Source organism: Mirounga leonina, unplaced genomic scaffold (assembly GCF_011800145.1).
Source record: "Mirounga leonina isolate KUSES-001 unplaced genomic scaffold, KU_Mleo_1.0 Mir_180, whole genome shotgun sequence".
NCBI classification, from domain to species: Eukaryota; Metazoa; Chordata; class Mammalia; order Carnivora; family Phocidae; genus Mirounga; species Mirounga leonina.
In genome coordinates, this window is record NW_023270469.1 from 19,152,771 (window position 1) to 19,179,694 (window position 26,924).

The 26,924-nt window shown below is 52.3% G+C and overlaps 1 protein-coding gene across 1 annotated transcript in view; it reads right to left on the minus strand.

Annotated features, from left to right (window-relative positions):
* The window catches only part of LOC118023708 (protein BEAN1-like), a 35,647-nt gene extending 11,509 nt beyond the window's left edge, over positions 1-24,138 (minus strand). The window contains exons 1-2 of the mRNA XM_035025052.1: positions 24,023-24,138; positions 14,231-14,337 (exon numbers count right to left, since the gene is read on the minus strand). Of these exons, the coding sequence (XP_034880943.1) occupies positions 14,231-14,255 (25 nt within the window). The 5' untranslated portion in view covers positions 14,256-14,337; positions 24,023-24,138. The remainder of the gene's footprint in view (positions 1-14,230; positions 14,338-24,022) is intronic.
* Positions 24,139-26,924: the final 2,786 nt, after the last annotated feature.

A 26,924-nucleotide genomic window follows, 5' to 3' on the forward strand; every position in this document is an offset into this window, starting at 1 on the left:
GGCTGAGGGGCAAACAGTCCAGGGCTGGGGGAGGGGACCCCTCTTCTGTGTATCTTCCATCTCTGCATCTGTTCCAGAGATGTGGTTGGGACTGTGGGGAGGAGCCCTGGGGCAATTTCTCCACTGAGGCGCAATGTGAATACTAAGGTAGCTCTCACGGAGCATTTACCGGCACCGGTCAGGCTCTAGACCCTTTATGAGCACTAGGATCTCATTTAATCATCACAGCAACCTGAGAGGTAGGTGTTGTCTTTCCCTCCGATTTTACAGATGGGGAAGCTGAGGCACAGAGGTAGTAAAAGAGGTGGAGCCAGAACTCAGATCCAGCTTGTTCTATGCAATTCCCGAGCCTACACTCATACTCTCTCTGGCTCCACATGGGATGGGAGCCCCTGGAGGGCAGGACCCATGTCCTCTCTGTTTTGTCACTGGATTTCTCCAGTGCCTTGGGCCAGGGCAGCACAGAAAGGGAGCTGGGGAGCCATTTGAATCCCAAGGAGGGAAGTCAGGGATGGGTTGCTCTGTGTGCTTGGGTGCGTGGGGGCGGGCTACGTGAGCTCCTCTCTGTCATTCTCACTCACCCACTGGCACTTCCTTCTGCTCATCCCTCACCCCACCATCTAGCCCAAACGCGGGATCCGCAGATGTTCACGAGCACTGGCAGATTGTTGGAATGGAAAGGGGAGTAGATCAGGTCTTAACTGAGGAGTCTGGGTCTGGGGTGGGCTCCAGATGGATGCTAAATCAGTCTGGCAAATCGCACCATAGGAGAACCTTGGGGCCCCCAGTGAGGGCTTGGTGCACCTGAGGAATCATGGGAGAGGCGGAGCAGCTGGGAGGGGCCAGACCCTGAGGGCTCTTGAACGTTGAATCAAGAGACCGTGCTTTATCCCCAGGGCAAAGAGAACACATGGGTGAAGGAGTGTGGTCAGAGTGTTTTAGGAGAGCCCTCTGGCTGCAGACTGGGGAGCAGAGTGGGAAGTGGGGGACCAGGGAGGAGGCTGCTGCCAGGGTCCACAGGAGCATGGAGCTGGAGTGGAGGCTGAGGCCCATAGCCCCACAATGTGCAGAGCTGAGTATGGAGCCGGGCTCAGGTGAACGCACTTGATGGGCATAAGGCCACTGCAGAGCGTTCCTTTGCCTCTCTGCAAAGATGTGCTCTGAGCAGGCCTCAGGGACAGGCCTGATGCTTCCCTACTCAGCGGGTAGGGTCCCAAGGCTGGGGTGGTACCCAGGGCCATGGGCCACTGCTGTGCCAGGCGGAAGTCTCTGCCTCCAGACTTCGGGTCCTGGGCTGGGACTGGGAGCCACAACGGAGTCAGAAAGCTCTACGTGACCCAGGCTTGCATGTGGGGCGGGGTCTGGCGCCTGCTGCTTCTCCGTCCAGATGCCTTTGTCACCCTCCATTTATAGATGAGGATGCTGGCTCTTGGTGAGCTGAGGATTTGCCCTAGCTTTGTGGCAGATCTGGGATTTGAACCCAGGCATGTCTGATAATTCAAGGATAATTCAAGCAGGATGTGGTGGGGGTGGAGGCAGGGGACCTGGGTTCTGTTTCTGGTCCCATCACTCACGTGCTATGTGACCTTCGGCACGCCCCTGCCCTCTCTGGACCTGCTTGCACTCTGTCCAAAGAGATACTTATTCTTGAACATCCTCCTTCCAGGGTGGGTGAATGGGTCTGAGAGGGATGGGGAGGGGGTGGCATCTGGGTGCGCACGGTGGGTGTGAGGGAAGGTGACAAGATCCAGTCCTATGTCAGGGGGATGGGGTCAGGGCTGGCTCCGGTCTGGGAACATGCAGGGCAGGGAAACTGAGGCAGATGATCACTACCAAGTCCTTGTTGAGTGTAGCGCACAGGCAGCTCTCCAGTCCCTCTGTCTGGGTACAGGGCAGCGGTCTTTGCAGCCTGAAGCTCCCTGAGGAGTGTCGACAAGGGAAGGGCATTGAGACACTGGAGGTGCTGAGCCAGCATTTTTGGCCTCTAGGCCTGCCCACTCCCTCGGAGAGGCTGGCTAGAAGGAAAAGGGGGGCCATCGACTCAAATCTGACTGATAGCTCCTGTCACAGGAAAGTCTGAGGACATTTGTCATAGGTCCACTTCCCTGGCAAGTCTGGCCTCAGCACTGCACTTCTTCCTACACTGCTGAGCCCACCAGGATGAGGCCAGTGAGGTCATTGGAGGGAATGTGGGGAAGAGGATTCAGGCGCCATCTTCCCTCTGGTCCCAGCCTCCTGGCAGGGATGTGCAGAGGGGCTGGGGCAGGGGACATGGCAGGGCAGGCTGACTTGGTTGGGCGTTTCTGGGTCTCCTCCTCCGTTTTTTAGGGTAGCCTCTCAGCCTGCTTGCCGATACCCATCCTCTGGTTGCCAGGTTGCCTGATGGAGAGATGTCAGAGTGCTGGGGGCGTGGAGTCAGGGACGTCCACATGGTGGGTCTTGGAGGACAAACCAGCAACATCAGAGGAGGGAGGAAGGAGCACAGAGGGGTGAGGTCCCAACAGAGCTCAGGAAAGGAGGAGGTACTCCTCGGGTGAGGCTGTAGGGAGGTCACCTTGATGGCAGCTAAACATTGGGATTATGGAGGTGAGGAAAAGGTGACTTGGTGGTCAGGATTCTTCTTACGATGGGGATGCGTCTCTACAAGAACTCAGCTAATGTCATGTCCAGATCCTGAAACATTTTACTTGGCCATTTGTGGCGTTATAAGTGGGGTAGATTATAGTGGAAAGGAGAATTGGAATGTGAAGTCATCTACTATCAATCCTCTATAAATTCACTCAGCCAACCAATCATCCACCCTCCCATGTATTTATCTACTTGGGCATCTATTCAGCATTCACTTGATCATCCATCCATCCACATATTCAGCCAACCATCCATATATTCAACCATCCATCCATCCACCCATCCACCCACTCACCAGTACTCATTAAGTGCATATTCCATGCCTGGACATGTGCTAGACGCTGGGAACACGACATGAATCAGACCATAATGAACCTCCCCAACGTGGGAGGCAGGAGGTCCCATGCAGGTGCCCCAGTGTCAAGAGGAGAAGCTTGGGACACGATGGAGCTCACTGCTCTCCCTTCACACAGAGTAGCTCTGCTTCATCTGTTTTACGGATCAGGCTTACCAGGGGAATGCTCCACTGCCTAGTAGAAGATTCTCAACCACTGCATTAAAATATAACTGGAAAATCTAAGTGACTACCCATAGGTCTTTCATGATTCCATAAATATAAGATGAAAGTGATTTATTCCACTATTAAGATGCCACTTAAATAAACTCACCAAAATTAACTCACATGGACTATCACTTCTACATATCCAAATTCTGTAAGCTTACTGTCTTGTTATCATTTGCTAAGGTTTTATCTCTGGTTTGATGGATAATTTATTTATTGGCTGGCAAATTTACTGTAACAGTGTCATGAACCGCTTTTCCCTACTTCTTTTTTTTTTTTTAAAGATTTTATTTATTTATTTGAGAGAGAGAGAATGAGAGAGAGCGAGTACATGAGAGGGGAGAGGGTCAGAGGGAGAAGCAGACTCGCTGCCGAGCAGGGAGCCCGATGCGGGACTCGATCCAGGGACTCCAGGATCATGACCTGAGCCGAAGGCAGTCGCTTAACCAACTGAACCACCCAGGCGCCCCGCTTTTCCCTACTTCTACAGAGCAAATGGTGAACTGGCCGACATTACAGAAGCAAAGCCATGACAGAATTAGGCTTTCCACTTGGGCCCACACCAAACTGTCATTTTCTTGCTAGAATCATCACTGGCCCCGACCTCCTCATTTTCTCTCCTCTTTTGTCAACACCTAAAGTTGGCTCTTATGCTGTTTTCCACAAAATACACAGGTTTTTATAACACCAGCTGAGTCACGGTCAATGTTCAATGAGTAGGAAGTCATGTAATTGTGTTGGGAAGCAAATGCCGGGGGGCTGGCGTGGCCCACCCATCAGCGGGGGGATTAGCTCCCACATCCCAGCTTGTATTATGAGACTCAAAATCATGGCTTGGAAAAATGACCATTTACTACAACATGGACTTTCTAGGAAGTTCATGAATAATTGATACATAACATGTTAAATTTATGAATGCTGCAAATTATCCTCAGCTATCCCACCACAAGCTGGTCCAGGCTCGAGCTGTGTACTTGGGCCACAGTATTCTCTTCCTCAAGTTTTGTTTTGGCCTTTTGCTTTCGCGGGTTCTGATTCTGGAAAATGTTAGAGGTGATGGGACTTTGTCCCCTGCTCCACAGAGGTTCCCACAGCTCCCAGAATTTATGAGACCATCTGGGAAACCACCAGGGCAACAGTGTATTAAAAATAATGTCCCAGGGACGCCTGGGTGGCTCAGTCGGTTAAGCGTCTGCCTTCCGCTCAGGTCACGATCCCAGCGTCCTGGGATCGAGTCCCACATCGGGCTCCCTGCTCCGCGGGGAGCCTGCTTCTCCCTCTGCCTCTGCCTCTCTCTCTCTCTCTCTCTCTCATGAATAAATAAATAAAATCTTAAAAAAAAATAATAATGTCCCAGAAGTAGACAGGGCTTCTTCTGGGAATGCAAGACTGGTTTAAGACCAGGAAATCTATTAATATGTCATTTCCGTAGGTAGGATGAGAAAAATTAGTAGACGGGGCAAAGCCAGACACCTCTTGGCCATGATAAATCCTGGTGATCTTAACTGATTGTTAACATCACACTGAGCCATGGAGCTTTGGAATCATTTCTCACCATGTGGTTTGTGGAACATGGATTCCTAAAAATATCATGGGATGTTTGAGAAAAGCCTTTTATCCCCTGAACCCCCAAGATTGCTTTGTAGCCCCTAGTGATCTTTGGAGCCAAACCAGCTCCGGTACCAGGCCCTTTATTCACCAATATTCTGAGAAGGGTCGCTCCTCAGCCACCTTCCGGGTGTGGGGGGGAAGCCTAGAGGTCTTCCGCCAGCGTGTCTTGTCCTAGGCTCTGGCTAAGTAAGACACTGACGGTCCTGGGTTCAAAGCCTGGCCCTGCTTCTTGCAGGTAGCGCCGTCTGAGCACTTCACCGCTCTGAACCTCTATCACTTCATCTATAAAATGGAAACAGCAATCTCTGCTATGAACTAATCAAAGCACACTGCCTAGCAGAATGCTTGGCACATGAAAATGAAACCTTAAAATCTTAAAGATATCCCCTAGAGAGAGATCTAAATGTGAAAGGCAAAGCAGTAAGGCTTCAAGAGGAAAGCACTGGAGAATGTCTTCATGACCTTGGGTTTCTTAAGCAGATACAAAAATACCATTAAAAAATTGATGTTTGACTCTATTAAAATAGAGATCTTTGGTAGTAATTTGGGCTTCAAGGTGGGCAGGGGGCCAAGGAACTACACAGGACTGAGATGTGAACAGGGTCAAGGCCGTGGCCGAAGCAAGCAGAAGGTTTTGAAAGACTTTCTTAATATATTCATCATTTGCAACCTGCCCCAGGACATTGGGGAATGCTTCCCATGGAGGTTCATGTCTATACCAGTGCCTGGAAGTGGTTAAGAGATCCCAAGACACAAAAGGGTCCTTCTTCACATCTTTGTGGAACAATCCACTTTTTCACAATTAGTTGTTTCCCTCTAATGGGTTTGTTCTTTGCCAGATACCCAAGAGAGTAGCAGCACCATCAATTACGACAGTTCAGTGTCAAACAGTATTAACAGAGTATAATACGTCTTGTGATGATACAAGAAAACTAATTTTGCAACCTAGGCCTCGTGTTCAATGAGGGGACCTAGAACGGCCTTTCTTCAAACAAGTGATAAGTAAAAAGCCCCGCAGGATTCCTTTTCAGTTGGAAAAATGCAAGTCTTAGCAGCAGCTGACAGGAAATGTGCGATATTTACCCGGCCTGTCTTTTGATGATGACTCACATGACCAGTGCCTTTGGTGCCTCTGACTACCTATGTTTCAATATTCCTGTCCCTTTAGTATCTCCATCCTGCAGCGATTTCTGCAGTAGAACTATGGTCCTTGGGTGCTGAACCCACCCTACAAACAGACCCTCGTTCTGTTTTTATGATATGTTTTTGCTTTCTGTTCTCCGTCAAAGCCAGGGCTGAACAAAGGGAAAACACCGTGTGCACCTTTCTCCTCTTACACGTGTTCATCACCTTGCCATCCCCGTGCCTCTTGTAATAAGACAATGGCGTAGAGCTGGGCCTCTCGTTCTTGTGCACTTAAAAATAAATCCTACTGTAAGAGAAATGCTGGATGTGCTAGGACTGAGCAGGAATTGAGATTGAAATGATGGGTAGGGATGCCTGGGTGGCTCAGTCGGTTAAGCGGCTGCCTTTGGCTCAGGTCATGATCCCAGGGTCCCGGGATCGAGTCCCACATCGGGCTCCCTGCTCGGCGGGGAGCCTGCTTCTCCCTCTGCCTGCCTCTCCCCCTGCTTGTGTTCTGTCTCTCTGACAAATAAATAAATAAAATCTTTAAAAAAAAAAAAAAAGAAATGATGGGTAAACGTTCGTTAAACCCTACACTGAACTTCCGCCCTGATTGTGGTGACACTGTTAAGTTCAGTGTTTTTATTTAATACTCAATGTAATTTATATTTTAAAAGCATTCAAAGAACACTCCACAGGTTTCTGAATATACAAATCCTGTTATAAATTACATAGTGTCTGAGAATTTGATAGTCATGTTGTTTCAGATAATTGGATTTTACGCTCGGTAGATGCTCCAGTGCGCCGGATCGAGCAGCTGTCTTTGATCATCCTACTCCCTCCCCAGGGTGGTGTTGGGGGGCAAGGGGGGTGCCCAGGGCTGTGGTTCCCACCGCTTAGGGAGTGGCGGTGACCCACGGGGTGCACGGACCATAGCCACGTGTGCTGTAATCACAGTCCTGAAACTGTTGGGACTGCTGTCGATATTTTAAAATGTTGGAGGTAACTTTATACCTCGAAAAAAAGAAAGGAGATTTTTGAAAAAATTTCAATTATTCCATGAGCAACCCTTTACGTTTCATTGAACCGAAAACCTGAAATTTCAAAAATAGAAACTCTTTAATAAGGCTGCCATCCAACTTAAGAGGGGCCCGCCCTGGCTTTTGCGATTATAAAATTGTATTCTCGCTGTTTTTATTGCACCACCCCCAATCCTCACCCTTACCCCCATTCCTGGGAGAGACAAGTATCATCCAGGGGCTGAAGAGCCTGGTGTATGGGCAGAGAATAGCTCTGGAATGACTGTCTCTAGCAAGGCCTAGCGATCACCTGCAGACCTGGAGTCCAGGTGTGGGCCAGTGGCCAGAGGGAGCAGCCCCTAGAAGCTGACCGTTAGGGGACTGATGGAGGACACAGTGTTTAAAAGCAGAAAGAAGCAAATAGAGAGGACTCTGGGAGCTGAAGTGTACTTGAGCTCCCAGAGGGGTCAGTGTGGCCAGTGCCCTGGGCTTAGATCCAGAAGCCCTGCTTTTGAATCCTGTCTCCTCCTCTGGTGGGTCCCGGGGCATGTGACTTGTCTCTCTTGGGGCCTCTCTCTTCTCTCTGGAAAGCAAGCAGGCCTGCACACTTCTGCAGTGACGTCATAGAACAACCAGTTTTTCCCAGTCACCCTGGGCACAGTTCCAGGTGCAGGCAGAGCTGAGTTTCGGGGTAGCTAATCTAGGGTAGCTCTTGGCAGAGATGCCAATGTCCTTACACATTCGTGTTTGCAGGAAAATCCACCTCCTCTCCTCCCAGTGCACTTGGCTTTGGGATGGCATAGGAGACAACTCTGAGGATCGTGCTTTCCTTGGCAAGATTTCTAGATACAGAAACCACTACCCCCTCCACCAACCCGGGGCTCAGTTTCTAGAGTTTTCCCTTTCCCACACTCCCTGGTTGTGGCAGAAGAGGCTGGACAGTGGTCCAAGTGATGACAAGAGTGTCTTGGTCCAGGGGGCAAGATGGAGTCAGATTCAAAGGTGAATCCGCTAAATGGAGTTGGCAGTGGATGAGATGGAGAGCAGTAAAAAGTGACAAAGTTCGGGGCCCGAGTCCAAGGAAGGACTGAGCTGTCATTTAGTGAGATGGGGAGGATGATGGGAAGGTTTGGTGGGGGACCGCGAGTCAAGAGTTAAGGTCTTGACTGTTACATCTGAGATGCTCTAGAGATCCTGAGTGGACATCTGAGTGGACATACATCTGAGTGGGGCAGGCGGTTGGATATATGAGTCTGGAGCTCAGGGAGAGTCTGGAGCTGGAGATGTAAATTTGGGGGCTGTCAGCGTATGGGTGCCGCTCGATGCCAGGAGGCTGGATGCCGGGTGTGGAGGGGGGTGGGCAGTGAAATGCAAGAACCCTGCCCCTGGAAGTGCACTGCAAAAGCTGGGGGGCGGGTACTGCTGCCATTACAGGTTTCCCCCACTGTCTGAAAGTAGAGCGTTCCCACGAAACCTTTCGTAAGCCAAAATGGTGTAAAGTGAAGAAGCGATTATCAGCAATTTATTTGGAAAACAGTTCTAGCATTCCCAGACCCAAAAAATAAGCTCACTTAGGCTTTTCTGATACCTTAGGCTACATCTTGCTAACGGATGCACAGAATTAACCGAGATAAGGCCCAGATGCTCACAGACACAGTTCCAAGGTCTGGCGGCTGGATGTGGAGATGCTGCTGGGCGTGGTTTTGGGGGAAGGAGCTTGGTGGGGTTGCTCTTGCTGCCTGGGGTGTCAGCTGCCTCTATTATAATGGCTTGCTTCGAAACAAATGCTGAACAGTCTTTACTTTTTGCAAAAGCAACATCGTCTTCCGATTTCTTCTGGCCAGTGAAAAGAGGTACTAACATAGGTCTTAACGTAAAAGCGGAGTGGCGTAACTCAAACTTTCAAAAAGGGGCGAATACCTATAGTATTACATTAGGCGTTCAAGCTGAAGTGGATACCTTCCTGCCAGGAACCCTAATATAAAATGTGCACTTACAAGTAAGATTAGTGATTGGATGCTGAGCAGCCGCTCTAGTCAGACTCTGCTAGACCAGAGAACATTCGTGGGGCCCTGAAGTCCTGCTGCAGACTGGACTCTCCAGCCAAGGGGTGGGGATGAAGGAGGGGGCTTGACACCACCCTTGTCCTTTTGGCCATCTGCGGTTTAGCTAAAATTGAGCCCCCAAAAGACTCACCTGGGGTATATCCTTGTCCCCCTCTTTTTCTTACTGTGTCACCTAGACTGGTTTCTGCATGTCCTTGAGGCTCCGGTTTTTCACGTGTGGAATGGGCACACCCACCCTTCTCTTGCAGGGTTGCTTTAAGGAAACCACGTGAAGAGATGATCCTAAGGCCTTGTAAGCCCGTGACCTGTGATACCTCATTGGATCCTTGCAGTAGCCCTCTGAGGGGGAGCCTTTTATTAACTCTCATTTTCCAGGCGAGAAACCTGAGATTCAGAGAGAAATGTCTAGCTGAAGTCACTTCTTCTACTCCCTTGCCCACTCCAAAGTCAGACCACAGCAAGGAATGAACAAGGGTTTCACTCCACAGGCCAGTGATCGTTGGGTAGCGCTTGCTTGTGTTTGAGAGAGCCTGAGACTGCGGGGAGGCTCAGTAGCAAAAAGTGCGGCAATTGATTAACAATGTCTGCTCTGGGCGCAGGAGCGGCAAATGCTGAATGTGTCCCGTCATTAGTGTTCCTTGCCCTCGAGTCCTTCCTTATGTTGATAGCTAAGTCTCTGCAGAGATCACTGTTACAATGAGCAGAGCAGAAAACAGCAGTATCTGGTCCGAACCCCAAATTTCTCTCCGAAGTCCCCGTGTGTCTCCATTTCCCTGCTCTGTCACTAAAGATGTGGGTAATACTAAGCTGTGTAGCGAGGAGGTGGTCAAAAGGATGGCACTTTCAAGCTTTTTGAGGATCTTCTCAGTGCCTGGCACCAACTTTGATTCTCCTTGTGGAGCGTGTTAAATCTGACATCACACCACAAGGCTGGTATGACTATTTCCAATTTATAGAGGAGGGAATTGGAATTTCTAGATGTTAAGTAGTTTGCTCCAGGTAGCACAGCTGCTAAGAGTCAGCACTAGGTTGGACACGAACCCAAGCACTATCTCCCACATAACACTGATTCTGAGGGAGACCCAAGCCTGGCCACAGGCTCGGCCAGACTGTATTTCCTGCCAGCCTGTGGACAGGCTGAGAGCTTAGCAGAGACAAAGCCCAGCTGACTTCTCCGTGGATCAGCCGATGCTACCTTCCCTGCCTCCTTCCTGCTGTGATACAGGCTCAGTCTCTCTTGGGTCCCCAAAACCCCCCCTCCCTCAGATCTGTCTCCCACGGCCAGAGGAAGGCAGGCCACCCCCATGTCACAGGGAGTTCTGTGGAACTGCCATCTGCCAGTGGCTAAGAGGTTATGAAGCATCTGTTCTTGGAGCCTGGGTTCTGGGGGAATCCTGGGCCACTCTGCCCAGCTGGGGCCAGACGGAGAAGGCTCCCACGCCTCCGGCTTTCCTCAGGAGCCAGGCTGGTCCTCCTCCACCTCCCTCATGGCTTAAGGCTGGAAAATGGCTCACTAGCCTGGCACTTGCAGGCAGAAGACCCGACTTCCCACTTGCCGTGGCCAAAGCCCTCTGGGCTTCCCCTTGCCTGTTCTTGCCTCCGCCTTCTGCCTTCAGTCTTCTCACCTGCAGAACTCGGGGGAGGGGCTGTCACTGGGGGGCAGGGATAAGCTGCAGTGCCTGAAAGGTGAGATGGGGTGGGGGCGCGGGAGGGATGCCGTGTTGTGGGCCGTGCCTGAGAGGAGTCGGCCCAGCCTGGTCTAGTTAATGCCTGCATGACTCCCAAGAAGCCAATGGACCCTGCTTCCCCCAGTGTCTGAAGCTGTGGAAACCAGGCAGAGCCCTGCCTGTTGCCTGGCTCTCCCCCTACATCGGCTACCCTTTCCCGCTTACTCTCCCTGGCCCCCTGAGCTCTGACTCCTAGGAGTGGGGTCTTGCTTGGGAAACACTGGGGTTTGTTTTTCCTTCTGGGGACCTTCCAACCCCCACCCCCTTTCTCAATTGGCAGGGGGTAGGGATGTGGAAACCTAAATGGGAACAAGCTATGGCTCCTACCCTAAGTTTTCCAGGTTTTAATGGGCTTTGGTATCTTCCTATGTACTGGGATAGATAATTTTGTGAGCTAAGAAGGTTAAAGCAATTTCATTAGATTTTTAAATTCACAGTACAGGAAAGGAGGTGTTAAAAAAAAAGAGGGTGTGTGTCCATGTCAGGGCCCTCCTGGGATTTCTGGTTTCATTCCTTAGAATGTTCCCGTGTCAGGTGTTTTTAGGATGTCTGGAGTTCCGTGGTTCTGCATCCCTTGCAGAACTTGTGTGAGGGTCTCTGGTCTGTGAGCTGAGGAGGCTGCCCACAAGGCATCTGCTTCGTCTTGATTCATTTACTTGTCCAGTTGTTCAATGCACATTTACTGAGGCAGCGATTTCCAGGTTGAATCCAAAGGGTGGCCCAGATGGGGGCAAAGCCTGAATGGCAATCTGATGACGTAATTTGGAAACCCCTGGGTCTCCTCGGGCAGTTGATGGGTGTGTTGGAGGGGAACTGAGGGTCTCTCCCAGATTTTTGGCTTGAGGGACTGAGTCAATGGTGGTGCCCTAAAGCAACAGAGCAAAATCAAGCCAAGCCAGCTTGGAATGAAGAGCTGTGTCTGGGACAGGCTGAATTTGAGGTGCAGGGGTGCAGGCTGCCCAGGGAAGACAGGCAGCAGAAGACAGAAGAAGGAATCTGAAGGCAGGCAGAAACTGGCAGGGAGGAGAGAGAGAGCCTTGGTAGCTGCTGGCCTAGAAGCTGCAGCTGAAAGCAGAGTGAGGATGAGAAGGTCTGGAGTGTTCGGAGGGGGGAGTCCAGGGTGGGGTTCGCGCCCCGGGGACCCCAGCGGCAGAACAAGCGTGGCAAGAATCCATCCTCCCCCCCTGCCAAGGGACACCACCCATGGGTAGTCAGAGGCCCAGATGCCCAGAGGGGCTGGAGGAGAACCTAGAGGGCTCAGAGTCAGGGAACCCAAAGGAGGAGTCCTCCAGAAAAAGCTGAAGTGACCAACAAGGAGATCTGGAAGCTGGATTTAGTGACACAGAAGTGGATGGGATGTGGGGTGGGGGTACACAAGCCAGACTGAAGTAGGTTGGGGTCGCTGAAAGGGGGGACAGTGAATACTTCTTAGACATGTTCGGAGAAAGGGAAGGAGTCAGACTGGAAAACGTGAGGAGAATCTGGCAGAGGAGGAGAGGGAGGACGGAGGAAGGGGTGGGTCTGCACAGCCCCACAGTACTTGGCCTGCCATTGCCAGTGACCACTCCTGCAATGAAATCTGAGCCGATCCCCACCTATACGTAGACATAAGCACAGCTGCTTTGGCTGAGGCAGTGGGCAGTGAGGGGCTGAGGGCTGTGCCCACCCATGCTCCCCTTGCCTTCCCTGGAGCCTCCCAGTAGCCGTGAGCTCCTGGAGCCCCCTGGCTTCAGACCACCCCTTCATCTTAGAGAGGAGGACTGGCTGCCTGAAACCATAGAGCCAAGCTGGTGGCAGAGTCAGGAGCTGCAGCTGCTTCCCCATCTACCGCCTCCAGCTCCTCATCCACGGTGTTTGACTATACATGTATTCATTCAACAAACATTTATTGAGTGCGCACTGCATGCCAGGCACTGAGCCTGTAGGGGGAGGGGCGACTGTGTAGGAACCGCTTCTGAACAGCCCAGAATATCCCCAACCACATCCTAGTATCCTCAGGGGGTGCATATGCAGAGGGCTGTCCTGTGCTGATGGCCTCTATTTGTGTAGACAGGGCTTCACAGGGCCTGGCTTGGCCCCAGAAAGTTCTAGAAAGCCCTCTACACTGAGCAGCCCAGTTTTACCCTTTACCAGCCTTCTCATTTCCCAGCTGCTCGAGGGGGGTGAGGACATGACCATTCCAGCCCTCTGTGGGGCAGGTGTTCCTGGACGGGCAGCCTTCTCACCTGGCCTGGGACTTGGGCTTCAATTTCCTGATTATGCCACAGCAGCAGTGATGACAGGAACAAGACCTTACCGAGCTTGTACCGATTCCCCCTGAACACCGCTCTGGTGACGGTGAATCCCACTGTCGCCGTATTCCCCAGGGCATGCCTGGTGATGGTCCCACCCAGACCCGATAGGCCAGTTTTCTCTACCCGCCCACAGCAGCAGTCCCTTGATGTTCAAAGATTTAACAGCTGAGGTTTCGACTATTTGGAAGAGAGGACCCCAACTCCAAGATGTGTAACATGTAACCAGTGGTACACGTTTGAATAGACATTGCTGAGTGGGGGTGAGGGGTTTGCTAGAGTGAGCATGGGAGAGGGGAGATGACAAATAGATAAGGGGGTGCTAAGGCAGGGTCCTTGATTTCACACAGACTCGTAGTCTGAGTCATCAAGGAGAAGGGATGTCCTCCCAAACTGCACCAAGTGATGGTGGTTTTGGGGGGCACAGGAGATACCATAAGAGAAAGCAGGTGGCTGCCATGAGGACAGGTGAGGGGACCCTGGGGTGAGTGGGGCTGGTGGAGACTAGGGGAGTAAGCCAGAGGGGGCTGTAGCCTTCAGCCCCAGGGGTACACCTGATTGAGCCCATCACCTGGACTTATGGACATCAGGGAGCCATGAGAAGAATGTTATGGGCAAAATCATCTCAAGGCGTCATTAGATGAAATGAATTAGTAAATGCAGGGCTTCATGGTGGGGAGACTGCAGGGAGGGTTTCCTTAGGACAGTGAACTCTGACGAGTATGTTCTGTGGAGCACCAATCCTGTGACACATGCCTCGTGGTCAGTTAAATTGGGGAAGGCCACTGGGCTTCTTTCCTATGGCAGCCTCACAACACCCATCACTGCATTAAAGGCTCTGAAAAGTCCTGTGGTCACAAGAGCTACTTAACTTGTCTCACTCAGCATTTCCCACATTCATTTGGCCATGGAATTAAAAAATCCAAAAAAGTAATGCCATTAATATCCCTCAGAGGAAACCCGCCCCACACTTTGGGAAGGCTGATACAGACAGATGGAGGGACAGGTAAAAGGGGATATCTCTTGCTGATGTCAGGGGTCTTCTGTGTCCCCGCCCCCCCGCCCGTCATAGCACATCAGTCCCTCATCAGACCCTTGGAGCTCTCTGGCCAAACATCCTAGAAACATTCTCTGCAACCCTGACTCCAAGTCCAGCCCTTGCCTGGCCCCGAGCCATGGAGGATGTGGGGAGGAGACTTACAGGGACAGGGACGTTTGAAGGACATGTAATCCTTGGAGCAGAACAGTGGAGCCAGCCTGCCCACGTGCAGAGTCCTAACTTCGTGTGAAGAAGGATCCGCCGCTCACCTGCAGAGACACAAACAAGCAGATGATGGGGACACCCACATAGCAGCCCCTGACCCCCAGGACACTCATGTCCCTGCGCTGTCCACCTCTGGCGAAAAGGTGGGGACTTTGATTGCATGTGCCCACTCTGGGCATGGAGGGGGCTGGGGGGCTCTGGGCTGCAGAGTATGGGGGTTCTGGGGCAGAGGTGGGGCAAAAGCATGTTGGGGTCTCAGTGATGGGTGGAGGGGGGGAAATCTCCTCTGGGTGGACCCCTGAACAGGAATGAGAGATCCCCTGGAGTTCTCCTGTCTCATGTACCTGTGAGATCCCACTGCTTGAGACAATTGCAAGGGACCATGGCATTCTGAGCATCTTATAACTGGAAGGACCCTTAAAGACCAGCCCAAGGTCCTCATATCACAGAAGGGGAACAGACCTGCAAAGGGTGAGGAACTGGTTCAAGGTCCCAGAGCTGGCTTTGGAAGGGTGTTTAGAGTTGCTTAAGTGAAACCTTATTATTATTACTGTTATCCCAGTACCTTTAAGGGGATGATGCTTTTTTCATTCTCATTTTATAAATAAGGAAGTTGAGGCTCAGAGAGAGGTAATGTAGCTTGTCTAAGGTCACACAGCTTCTAATTACAGGCTGGGACTAGAACCTAGGTCTGTTTGACTCCAAAGCCCCCACTGCCAGCCAGCACATCACTTAGAATGCACCTAATAAAGGCCAAGAGAATGAAAATGTCTCTTCCCCAATCTCCCTCACCCCCTATGTGAACTTGGTGTGATACTGGAATGTCTTTGTAGAAAGAGAGCACCAGGTCACTCTAATACCAATTTGCAAGAGAGGGAACATTTTTAAAAAGTAACCCAGGCTCCCATGCTGCTAAAGATCTGAATTGGTTCAGTCTCTCCTGAGCTCCAAGTGACATGAAGCTGTATGAACAGTAGGGAGATATGATTCTTACTTTCTAGGGAGTGTGGTCACTAGACTTGCAGAAACCAAACTGTACCTTTGGGGGTTGCTGAGCAGGGACCCTGAATGTAGAGCTCAGTAGTCTCTTGCAGGAGAAAGATTGTAGCCAGAAGCCAACAGGCAAAGAGCCTGGCCCCTCCAGGTCCCAGGAGGCAGTTGACCTCCCTGATTCTGGGGATGACACTGTGGACAGAACTTTTGTGTAAGAGGTGGGTCCAGAGGTTCCCATCCTTGTCTCCCACAGAGATCCTTTTTATTATATATATATTTTTTTCTCCAATGGGAGCCACATTTTGATGGAGACCATTGGTCAAATTGCACTGATTAATAATATTTTTTCTGTTTAATAAATGAATCAAAGACTTATCTTTGGAGGGCCTGAGCTCAGAAGTCCAATCCCTCTGCTGTGACTTTGGGCAAAGCACTTCACCCCTCTGAGCTGCAGTGTCCTCAGAGGAAAGCAGGGTAATGCCCTTCACCGGCTTCGAGGATGAGGGGTATGTACCTCATGTTCATTCTGCTGTCTGAGGGGGTGGGAGGGAGGGAGCCTTTGCTGCCCCTGACCCTGGAATCCCCTTTTCCAGATGGCACCTTCCAGCTCAGCCTTCTGGGTGTGAACCCCATGCTGGTCTGATGCCCACTCCCAGTCCCCACAGAAACCAACAAGAGTTTTGATGGGGGAAGTGAGGGTAGGATGTGATCTCCCAAGGCTTAGTAGAGAAGTCTCTCTGCTGTGGCAGGCTGCTTGGGGAGCTGTGATTTCACACCAGAAAATTCATGAAGAATCTCAGGGCCTGGGATCTATGCTTTCTAAAAATACATGTGTGTACATGGGTCTGTGTTCATGTCTGGGGGTGTGTCTGTGTGCACTGTGGCCATGTGTGTGTCTGGAGGGGGACTTAAGTGGGCTGACAGGTCATCTCTCGTGGGGCTTCCAGAGAAGTCTTTCTTAAAGGCGAAATGGATTATGTCACTCCCTTGCTGAAAACCCTTTCATAACTCTCCAGTGTCCTTAGGAGAATGACCTGGCTTCTACCATTACCTCCACAGCCCTGGGGCTCTGCTTACCTCTCTAGTGAAGTGGCATAATGTGAGTGCTTAATAAAAATACGCTGAATGTATACTTCCTACAGGGGCATGCTGGTGGCTCCTGATGCTATGGAGGGTGCTGACCACCCCCTAAACTCCAAGTGGTTGTCCCCAAGGTCTTGCTTCTCCTAGAAGCCCCCTGTACCCCCTCCTCTTTCCTCCCGCTGGACCCTGTGACTCTCAGATGAAGGCTGAGGCTGCAGGGGGTGTGGGGGAGGTGGGAGATGGGCTGCCTTAGGGCAGGGGGCACCAAGAACCCTCGCATTGCATATTTTGTGGTCAGTCTGGGGGTTTGGTGGGCAATGTGTAAGTTTCCAAATGGCTCAGGAGGCTGGCAAGGGGCTGGGTCGGGTAGACATTTCTGCATATGGAAGCCTTCTGGGCACTCGAGCTTTCAGGTGTGACCCACATTCACCAGACACGTGCATATGCCAGGTAATGGCACCACCATTACTGCAACATGTCCCCTGATGTGGGTAACATTATTTTCATTTTGCAGGTGAGAAAACTGAGGCTCAGTGACTTGACCCACCCAAGGTCACAGAGAACAGGTGGAGAAGGAGCTGTGCAGGGTAGGGTCCTGTCCCCCCAGTGCTCCCCAGTTACACCAGGGACACCCCACAGAGATCTGACACCCTTGGTGCTCTGGGTGGCCAGATTCCTGGACCTTCCCTGGGCCTTTTATACCTCCAGGCTATTTCCTCTCCCTGGCATGTCATTCCCTTCCTCTCTACCTGGCAAACTCCCATTTAGCTGTCAACATTCAGCTCAAGAAAACCCCTCTTCAGTGAAGTCCTCTTTGACTGTGGGAGACAGAATAGTCACTTTGGCTGTGCCTCCACAGCACCTGGACATCCTTCCAGGACAACTCTGGTTCTAACTTGTTCTAGATTATTAGCTTCTTGTGTGGGTATGGTGGGCCAGTGTGGCCTCTGGGAATCCACTTGGGGCTGGGCATTGAGGGGACATTCAAAGGTACGTGGATTCTAGAAAAATCTCCCTTGGCCTGACACTGCATAGGACTGCAGTTTTGAGGCTGCCTTTTAATGATACTCAACTTTCTGAGGGGAAGGACGCCCATGTAAGGAACTGAGATGGTCCCCGACATCGTGGGTGACAATGATGCTGACGTTAGCCAGGGTACCATTCCCTGCATCATGTAACTCAATCTGCACCTCACACACATCTTGCTGCATTCTCCCAGGATCTCTGGCTTGCAACAGTTTATTCAAATAGTTACCAAGCACTTAGTGTGTCACACAAAACCCTTGGAAAACAAAAGGAGGGGCTTTGGGGGTCCTAAAGCGGCAATCCCAACCTCACCGTGTTCTCCTCCCCTCCCCCACTTGTGGATTTCAACATGAGGACCTACAGGAAAACGATTTCATGGTAGCTTGGGTGGAGCTTTGGTTGGGGTCACGGAGACAAAGGAGCTGGATGTCAGGTGTCTGTGTGCGCAAGTGCCCACCCTGCTCTTCCCCACATGTGACCAGAGCGGCAGTGAGGACACAGTAGGGTGGGGGTGGTGGATGGCCAGGTCTGGCATGGATGGGCTGAGACTGTGCTTTGCTGGGCGACGAGTTCCGAAGAGGGGACTGCGGGCGTGGGGGTTGGGATTGGACCCACTCTCAGGTCACGTCTCCCCCTGCCCGCCTGTCTCGGAGCCCGGCATCCGAGGCGAGGCGCGTTCCTGCCTGTGACTCATCTGCGACTGTATTGTCTGGCTAGGAATCGGAGGGCGGGCGGCGGCGGCACTCCAGGCTCTGAAGTGGCTTAATGGTGTGCGGCAAGTCCACGTCACTCCCATTCCGCCTCACGTCCCCGCTCCCAGAATACCTCGTCTGGGGCCCACTGCGACACTCGGACCTGGGCAAATGCGTATGTGGTTGGGGGGGCGGCGCCGCGCCCCTGGCGGGCAGAGCCTGGCTGGCGGAGCCGGGCTGGCGCAGTGTGCAGGGGCGGCACGGCGCATGCGCGGCAGCCGGCCCCGGGAGGGTTCTGCCGCACCGCGGTAGACGGCGGACAGCGAGGGGCCGCAGGAGTGGGCTGGCCTGTGGGGGAGGCCACGTGACGCCGTGACGCCGCTGCGGCGCCCGCTCTACCGCAGTCACGTGTCGTCGGCCCAGGGGATCGCAAAACAAACCCCCCATTTTGCAGATGTCAACACTGAGATTCAGAGGGGCAGGGTGAGATAATGAGCCCCCCGCCCAAGACTGCCCTGTGGAGGATTTTCAGCAGGGGAACGACACGGTCTCCCTTAGGAATGTCTCCCCGGGCTCAGTGTAGAGGGTGGACCAGGGGTGGGAGGCAGGTGGCAGGGGAGTAGGGAGGCTGTGGCAGGAGATGATGGGTCTAAATGAAGGGGAGAGTGAATGGAAAAAAAGAGTGAGAGGCTGCATCCATTGGCTCGACGGGGATAGAGAAGTGAAGGAAGCACTGACTAAACCTGTCCTCACCGCGCTTCTTGCTAGCAGAGGAGACACAAACATAATGGTGGGATTGGTTAGGTAACAGTAAGGGAAGGACAGAGGCAGTGTGTGGGTGGAGACTGAACATTTGGGTACAGTGGCTGCAGAAGGCCTCGGTGAGAGGGTGACCTATAAGCGAAGACTGGAGGAAGGGAGCTAGCAGGGTGAATAGCTGGGTAGAGACCTGGGAGAAGACTCCAGGTAGAGGGAGCAGACAAGTGTAAAGGCCCCTGGGCAGGAGCGTGCTTGGGTGGGTTTGAGGGACAGGGCGGGCTGTGTAGGGGATAATTAAGAAGCAGGACAGAGAGATCAGATGTAGAGGGTGAGGAAGAGGGAGCAGTTAAAGATGATTCTGCTTGGGTGACTGGGGGATGGTAGAGAAATGGAGACTCTTCCAGAGATGGGTAATGTGGAGACTCTAGGTCTAGACAGCCTAGATAACTACTGGTTCTCTCTGTCCTTCCTGTGGTAAATGCCCAGGGACTATTTACTGAATGAATGAATGAATGAATGAATGAATGAATGAATGAATGAAACCATCTCACAGGGGTTCTGTCAAGCTGTGCGTTTGCATGTCATTGCCCAGAGCGAGAAGAAAGTCAGAGATTCTGGACTTTGGCAAGACACACTAATCATAAAAGGGTTGCCATCTACCTCATCAGGCCGGGGGCTAACTCCTGGGGCTGGAGGTGGAGGTCCCCAGGTGGCAGAAACGTTTCTCCTCTGCAGGAAGGTCTTTATGTGAGGCTGGGACCCAGCTGGTGTCTTCCCCAATGGAGAAGAACATTCCTTGGCAAGTAGCCATCTATAGGATCAACTGCCACCTCCTTCTTCACTGCCACCAAGGCCCAACCTCTAAGGCTTGATTTATTGTCTAAGTGCATAAACCAGTCCATCTACCAACTGGCAAATAGGTCTGACCAAGTGGGCAGAGAAGCCTGATTTAAGGAAACACCACAAAGATGACACAGTCATTATTTATGGCAGGGGGACAACCCCACTGTCCAGTAAGAGGATAGGCTGAGCAAATTATAATGGAATAATATATAGCCATGAAATCATATTTTTAAAGACATTTTAATAACATAGGTAAAGACTTTCAGTATAATGTTAAGAGGGAAAAAAAACCCCAGGTTATATTTTTTAAAAAAGCAGGTTATAGAACTCTGCACACAACATGATCCTTATTTTGTAAAAGAAAAAAAACCTAGAGAAAATATTCATATATAGAAAAAGATTAGAGAGGAAATAGATGAAAATATTCACAGTCATTGTGCTCAGTGGGCAGTAGTGGGGTTAAGGAGGATTTTTGTTTTTTACATTTTTTATGATTTTCCAAATTTTCTACAATGAACATGTATTACTTTTATAATCTGAAAAATCATTAAAATGAAAATTTGAAAAAAACCTTTCATGCTAACAAAAAGTCAGTGATAGTTAACTCATTGAAAAATTTTAAAGCTAACTTAATTGCCTTTGAACATGCCATTTGTTATTGTAAAGATTTACAAAAATAACCTGTCTTTGAACTTACTGATAAGGAGCTTCATTAAAAATGTTAGGAAAATAATTCCATTGTTTTTAACCTTCATCAAAATTTCCCTGGCACTTGAGCAAGTCCTATTTGCCAAATTTTTGAGGGAATGGTTTCTGCCATGAACCTTAATGTTTTATTTTCAGGCAAGCTATATACTTGGCAAAAATAATAACAATAGACCTTATGTTTGTAAAACACTTAATAATTTGCAAAGCATACTAAGTGCTGGGTACTATTTTATTTTAGGCTCTGAATATAGGAGATATCATCATGAACAAAATGGTTAAAAGTCCCTGCCTTTGGGGAGTTTATATTGATGAGGGAAGACAATAAATGAATATGGTATAGAGATGTTGGGGGTGATAAGTGCTATGGAAAAAAAATGGAGAGAAGAGGGATAGGGAATAAATGGGGGGGTGCTCTTTTAAGTCAGTTTAATTACTGTTTGAATAGGGAAGATGTCTCTAAAAATTCTCTAGCCCATAGACAATTAATATAGAGGTATAAAGTGATTGAAGATATTCCTGGAGGAAGCATTCCAATAACTAATTACACATCATCTAAGATACAAGGTGCTAATTATCAATTTTATAAACTCATAAAATTATGATGAGTCATAGGGATGTTTTAGGTATTCTATACCTGGGAAAAGTTAGATAGCCCTTAACCCTCCTAAGCCTCAGTGTTCTCATCTATAAAATGGGGATGATTTCAGTACCTAAATCAGAGGACTGTTGTCAGAATTCAAAGGGAAATGCCTGGAAAACAGCATGTTTCAATGTATGTTCATAATGTGGATATGGCAAGGCCACCAGGAGAGGTCCATTTGACATTGCCTGATATTTCCTATTATTCTTCTAGACTCACACTCTGCTGGGAGGTGTGTAATATTTGTTCCCACTTTCAAGAGGAAATTGAGGCTCTGAAAGATAAATCTCCTGCCCAGAATCATATGCTATAAACCCAGTCAGTTGGCTCCAAGTAGCCATGCTCTCAGCCACAGCTCTATTTTGTGCTCACTTGCTAAGGGGCTCCAGAAGCCCTCCTGGCCTCAGTTTCTACTTTTAGGAGGCTGAGAGCAGATTGAGACCTTCCTGGCCCTTACCCTGTGCTCTGAGCACTTCCAAGGCAAAGACTTCAGGTAAAAGGCCAGAATGTGTCTGATTATTCCCAAAGACTGAAGGTAATGCCCATATCCCCATCACATTCCCTATGGGCTGTGTTCCAGAAACTTATGTGGACCAGGAGACACAAACCTCCCTAATTAGTTCCTGATTAACTCCTTTGGGAAGAAGAGTGAGGATTATGGAAGATGCAGGGATATAACATCCTAGTGGGTGAATGGGGGGGTGGGGTACAGAGGAAGAAGAGGAGAAAGGGGATTTCTGTGTAGAAGGAGCCCTGAGGAGGCATCGCACTCTGCCTGTCTTCCCAGGTCCCCATGTGGCAACATGTGGACAGACCCACCTCTCCCCTGCCCTGTTCTGGACAGCTGCGCCACAGGTGGCCAGGACTAGCATGGGTGTCCACAAGATGGATCTCTGTTTTCTTCCCAATGGTGCTCCTATCACTTATACCCTCCATGCCACCCCAGAGATCCCAGCATCCTCCCCTAGGTGCTGGGTCTCCCCTGCTCTGCTCTGAGTCTGAGGCCCCCGATGCACAGACAGGCAGATATCTTCCTGGGGACCTTTCCAGCTCCTAACCTCTGGGTCAGCCACTGGCTCCATTTCCTCCCAAGGTTCATCATTTCTGGTGCCTCCTGGCTCAGGGGCCTGGATGAACACACCATGGTCAGCATGAAAACATGGTTGGACCCCTCAGACCTCCTCCTGTCTCCTTGTCCTGGTGGTAGCTCCCCCTGCTGCTTTCTGCTGCCTGTCTGAGCCATCGCAACTGGAACGTCCAAGCCACCTGATAGGCTATGGCTCCTCAGGGAAAGCAGTCCTCCCCACCCCCACCCTCAAACTGCAGAGTGGAGAGAGGTGTGCAGAATTCTCTTGCACAGATTGTGAGAAATGCATAAGAAGCCCTCCACCAGGGCAGCAGACATCAGCCAAGGGCAAAAGGAAAAGTCAGTCAGATAGAGTCTTTTCCCTCCTGGATGGATGTGGTGTGGTAGGGGAGGAGAAAGCTGGCCCAGGCAGTAGAAAGCCTGGGGAGGAGGGGATGTCTGAGAAAGGGCAGGCCCTAAGTTTTGAATCACAATTAGATGTCATTAAGTCCTTGGGGGGTTCAAAGACCTCCTTGAAGGGGGCTTGGTGGGGGTCATGTCCCCACCACTTCAGGGGAACTCACTCTGCCTCGGCATCTACTGATGCTGGAAACTTCATAAAATGACACCTGTAGCCAACCTGAATTGAGTCCTGGCTGTGTGCCAAGCCCCATGGTAGGCGCCCCCCCCCCCCCCCCCGCCCCCAGCAGCATTTCACTGAATCCGTTCAACACAAGTTCCCCATGTTTCAGGTGGGGAAACTAAGGCTCAAGAGAGGTTAAGCGCCTTGTCTAAGGTCACACAGCTAGGAAGTCAATCAAGCCCCTCCTGCGGTACCAAAGCCCTTAAACATTCTGCTCACAACAGAATCTTTACTACTTGTCAGTGGAGGAAACTGAGGCACAGGGAGGTGAAGTCAGGGTGTTTGAGGAGGGAGTCTTGATGGGCATCCTCAAGGCAGGTGCCGGTGGGACTGTGTGGATCAAGATCAAGGATCAAACTCCTGGAGCCCCTGCCTCTCACACCTGTCACTTGTGCCTTCGCCTTCCCTGCCACCCCCGCTTGGCCACCCCGCTGACACTGGTGTGGGATCAAGAGGGCAGCTCTGGGTCTTCTGCGCACCAGCCTCCAGACCGCGGAGCCGATGGAGGGGGGAGGGGGGAGGGGGAGGAAGGGCTACGCGAGTCAGCCGGGGGTGGGGTGGGCACTACTGAGCCTCCGAGGGCGCTTGGGGAGAGGCGGCTGTACCGCTTGGCGCTGCGCAGCCAGCCAGAGCAGCGGCCTCGGACCCAGCTTCGGGTCCCACTTAACACGCAAGGGAAAGTCTGCCCCAAAGCGAGAGAAGGTGCGGCGGGGCCGCCCCCTCTCCCACCGTTGGTGCGGAGATAAGCCAGCCCGGCAGGCACCGAAGCCGGGGCACGGCCCGGGTGACCCGCCCGTCGGAGGGTCAAACTTCCTGGCTCAAGGGTGGGGGTGGGTTCTAGCTTCAAACTCCACAAAGCCGGGAGCCCCTTCCCTCTTCCACCCGGGCCGAAAGTGCGTCTTAGTTTCCCCTTCTTAGGTGGGTTGTTCAGGGGTCCCGAAACCGAGGGCGCGGGACCGGGAAGGCTGTCTTATGCCGCCCACACGGGGTGGACGCTCCGGGAGACCTTCGCTTCCTCCGTGGCCCGAGGGCGTGCTCAGGGGCAGCCTTGGCCGGGCCGGGGGTGCGGGGGCCGGGGGCGGGAGTCTGGGGATCCCGTTTGGAGCGCGCTGCGGTTCGGCTTCGGACCGCCCGTCCGCCCTCCCGGCGCGCCACGGCTAAGCGCGGAGTGCCCCCGGTGTGTGCGTGCGCCGGGGCCGCTGCAGAGCTCGGGGGAGGGGGCCGGGACCCCCTTCCCGCCCCTCCCCAGCACCGCCCCCGGCCCAACGCCCCTTACTCGGCTTAGCCGCCTCGCTCCGCTCCGCGCGCCGCAGTGCCGGCTCCAGCTTCGGCTCCAGCTCGGGTTCCCGCTCTGGCTCCGGCTCCGGCTCTGGCTCCGGCTGTGGCTCCAGCTCTGGCTCCGGCTCCGGCTCCGGCTCCGGCTCCGGCTCCCGCTCCCACTCGCGCTCCTGCTCCTGCTCTGGTTCCCGCTCGGATGCCTCTGCGCTCTGGCTCGGGCTCGGGCTCGGGCTCGGGCTCGGGCTCGGGCTCGGGCTCGGGCTCGAGCTCGGGCGTCGCGGGGGGCGCGCCGCTCCGCCTCGGCCTGCTCGGCGCGCAGGGGCGGGGCGGGCGGGGCGGGGCCGGGCCGGGCCGGGCCGAGCGGACTTGCTGCCCGCGATCCCCAGCAGAGGCGGCGGCGGCTTCTCGGCCCCAGTCCCAGCCCTGCCCTGCCGCAGCCCCGCCCGCCTGCCCGTCGGCCCTGCGCCTCCGCCCAAGCCACAGCCGTCCGCTCCCGGGCCCCCCTAGGCGGCGCGCCTCCTCGGCTTCAGCAGTGCTGCGTGGCGGCTTCGAGGCTTCGGCAGCTCTGGGCCGCCGCCGGGGTCATCCCTGAGACTGGGGGGACGCGGGAGGGGGTGGGTCGAGCCGCGCCCCTCTGCGCACAGCCAGCCCGACACCCACACAACAGCAGGCGCGGCGGGGAGGCCCAGAGATGCAGGGTGCCCAGCGCGCCAGACGGACAGGCATGTGTAGAGAATGACATACGGACAGGCGGGAGCAGAGACGGACAGACAGACGTGTGCAGAGAAGGGTAGACAACGATATGTGCAGGGAAGGCCAGCCAGGCAGTTTGGTCGGAGGCAAAACTGGGCACTTGGCGGGGGGAGGGGGGAACCCTGTCACGGCCACTGGGAGGGGCAGCCTAGGCTGGCAGGGCCTCCGCTCTCAGTTGCCAGCAGGTGAGTTCTGGGGCATGTTGGGATGTCAGCTAGGCCTGGCTGAAGCCTTCCTCTCCTGAGCCGTCAGCTTGCCCGTTTCCTTCACTCCTCGCCGCACCCCGTGCCCTCTCTACCCTACTCCCCGCAAACCCCAGGCACAGAGCTTGGCCCCGGCAGATGGACCTGCTGTCCACACCCTACTTTGGGGCCTTGGACAAGTCCAGCTCATTCCCCAGGCCTCCCTTACTTCATTACGATAGAACTTCTGTTTATTGCCCCCCTGCCTCGTTGTGGTGCTCTCCGGTTATTTATGTCTCCCCTGCTTGACTGCGAAGGAAATCCTTGGGGTCCTGCACGGAGCCTGCCCTCTAAATTTGATGAATGAATCGATGTTATACTTCTTTGATGACTCTCTCCTAACTCCCATTTGGTTGATGGAGGCTAGAAAGATGGGTCTAAAAAACAAAACGTAAGGACAAAGAGCTAAAAATGTTTATGATAAAACTCGGAGAAGGGGAGGAGCCGTGGGATGGGATAGCTCCAAAGAGAAGCAGGGCCCCACTGCGGGTACTGTGGGAGGGTGGGGACAGGGTAGGCTCTGGTGGCGAGAACAAACCTGACTCCCAGTTGTGTTGCTCATTTTGTCTTGGGTCTCCCTGGGTGGGGGGAGGGCGGGGCACCTGTATAATCCAGGGCTTTGGAATGTGAGGACAATTCCCAGCCTTCTTTGGTAGTTGTTCATTCTGGGCCCTGCCTCCTCTACTGCCTCCCGCCAACCCCCCAACAGGAGAGGGTGGGACCTGGGCCGGGGATTCCAGCTCCATTTGGGGCTCTTATGGGGGCGTATGTGCTATGTGGGGAATGGGACCAGGATAAAGGGAAACATCTCTGAGAGTCCTAAGAAAGGGGAACTGAGAGTCCCTTTGTCCAACCCCATGCATTTATTTTATGGATGAATACATAAAGAGAAAGGAGGGGACAGGCCAGGGCCAGAGAGCTAAGATTGGAGGCTCTAGGACTCCCAGGCCAGGGCTGTGCCCACTGCACAACACAAATGAGGTGACCTGGACCTCCCTGAGCAGACACCTTCCAGGTGATCCTTGCAGGATGGATATTCTGGATGTTAGTGGTTTTTACCTGTAAGCTGTCCAGTTTGGCAAGCCCGTGTGTATGTGTTCTGTGGGGTGGCACTTTGAGAACTTGTGGAAGGCTCTAACCCTTAAGAGTTCATCTAGGGAAATGAACTCCGCCCTCCCTTTGAACATCAGTGGTCTGACAAATCTAGCTTGTTCTTCACACTGGAACCCAGAACTGGTTTCCACTGGGCCTAGTGGTGTTGAGTCTAGCTTCAGGGAGTTGAACTGTGTCCATCTGCCTATCTATCTGTCCATCCACAAATACACGTTAGCATGGGACACTTGTGAAACATCAAAAGGCAAAAGAAAAACATAGAAAGTGGTCCCTGCTACTGCTGAGGTTTCTTTTTCTTTCCTTGTCATTGTAGAACTCTACAAGTGTCCTTAAGTGGAGTGAGCTTGCTCACTGTCTCTCTTCTCCTATCCCACCTCACACTTTTAATGGCTGCTTAGCATTGCATCGGATGGTTGTACTATACCTTATTTAGCTAATCCTCTATTGCTGGGTGCTTAGTTTGTTTCCAGTTTTTCACATGTCGAGACAACACTGTGAAGATCATTCTCATGGGTGAGTTAGTGCATGTCCATGATTATTCTTTATGTTCATAGATTTTTGAGGTTTTCTTCTAGATGGGGTCAGACTTGGAGGAGGGGGCATCTCCTGGGCACCAAGGAAGCATGGTGGTGTTTAGGGGCTGCTTGACCAAGAGCAGGGTGGAGGCGGGGTAGGGAGGCTGGAGGAGGAGACTTCCAGAGGTCACACAGTGTCAGTGAGATGCCCCGAGAGTCCTCAAGCGCCAGGCTATGGGGATTTGCCCTAGAGAGTGCTCCATATTACTGCCATCAT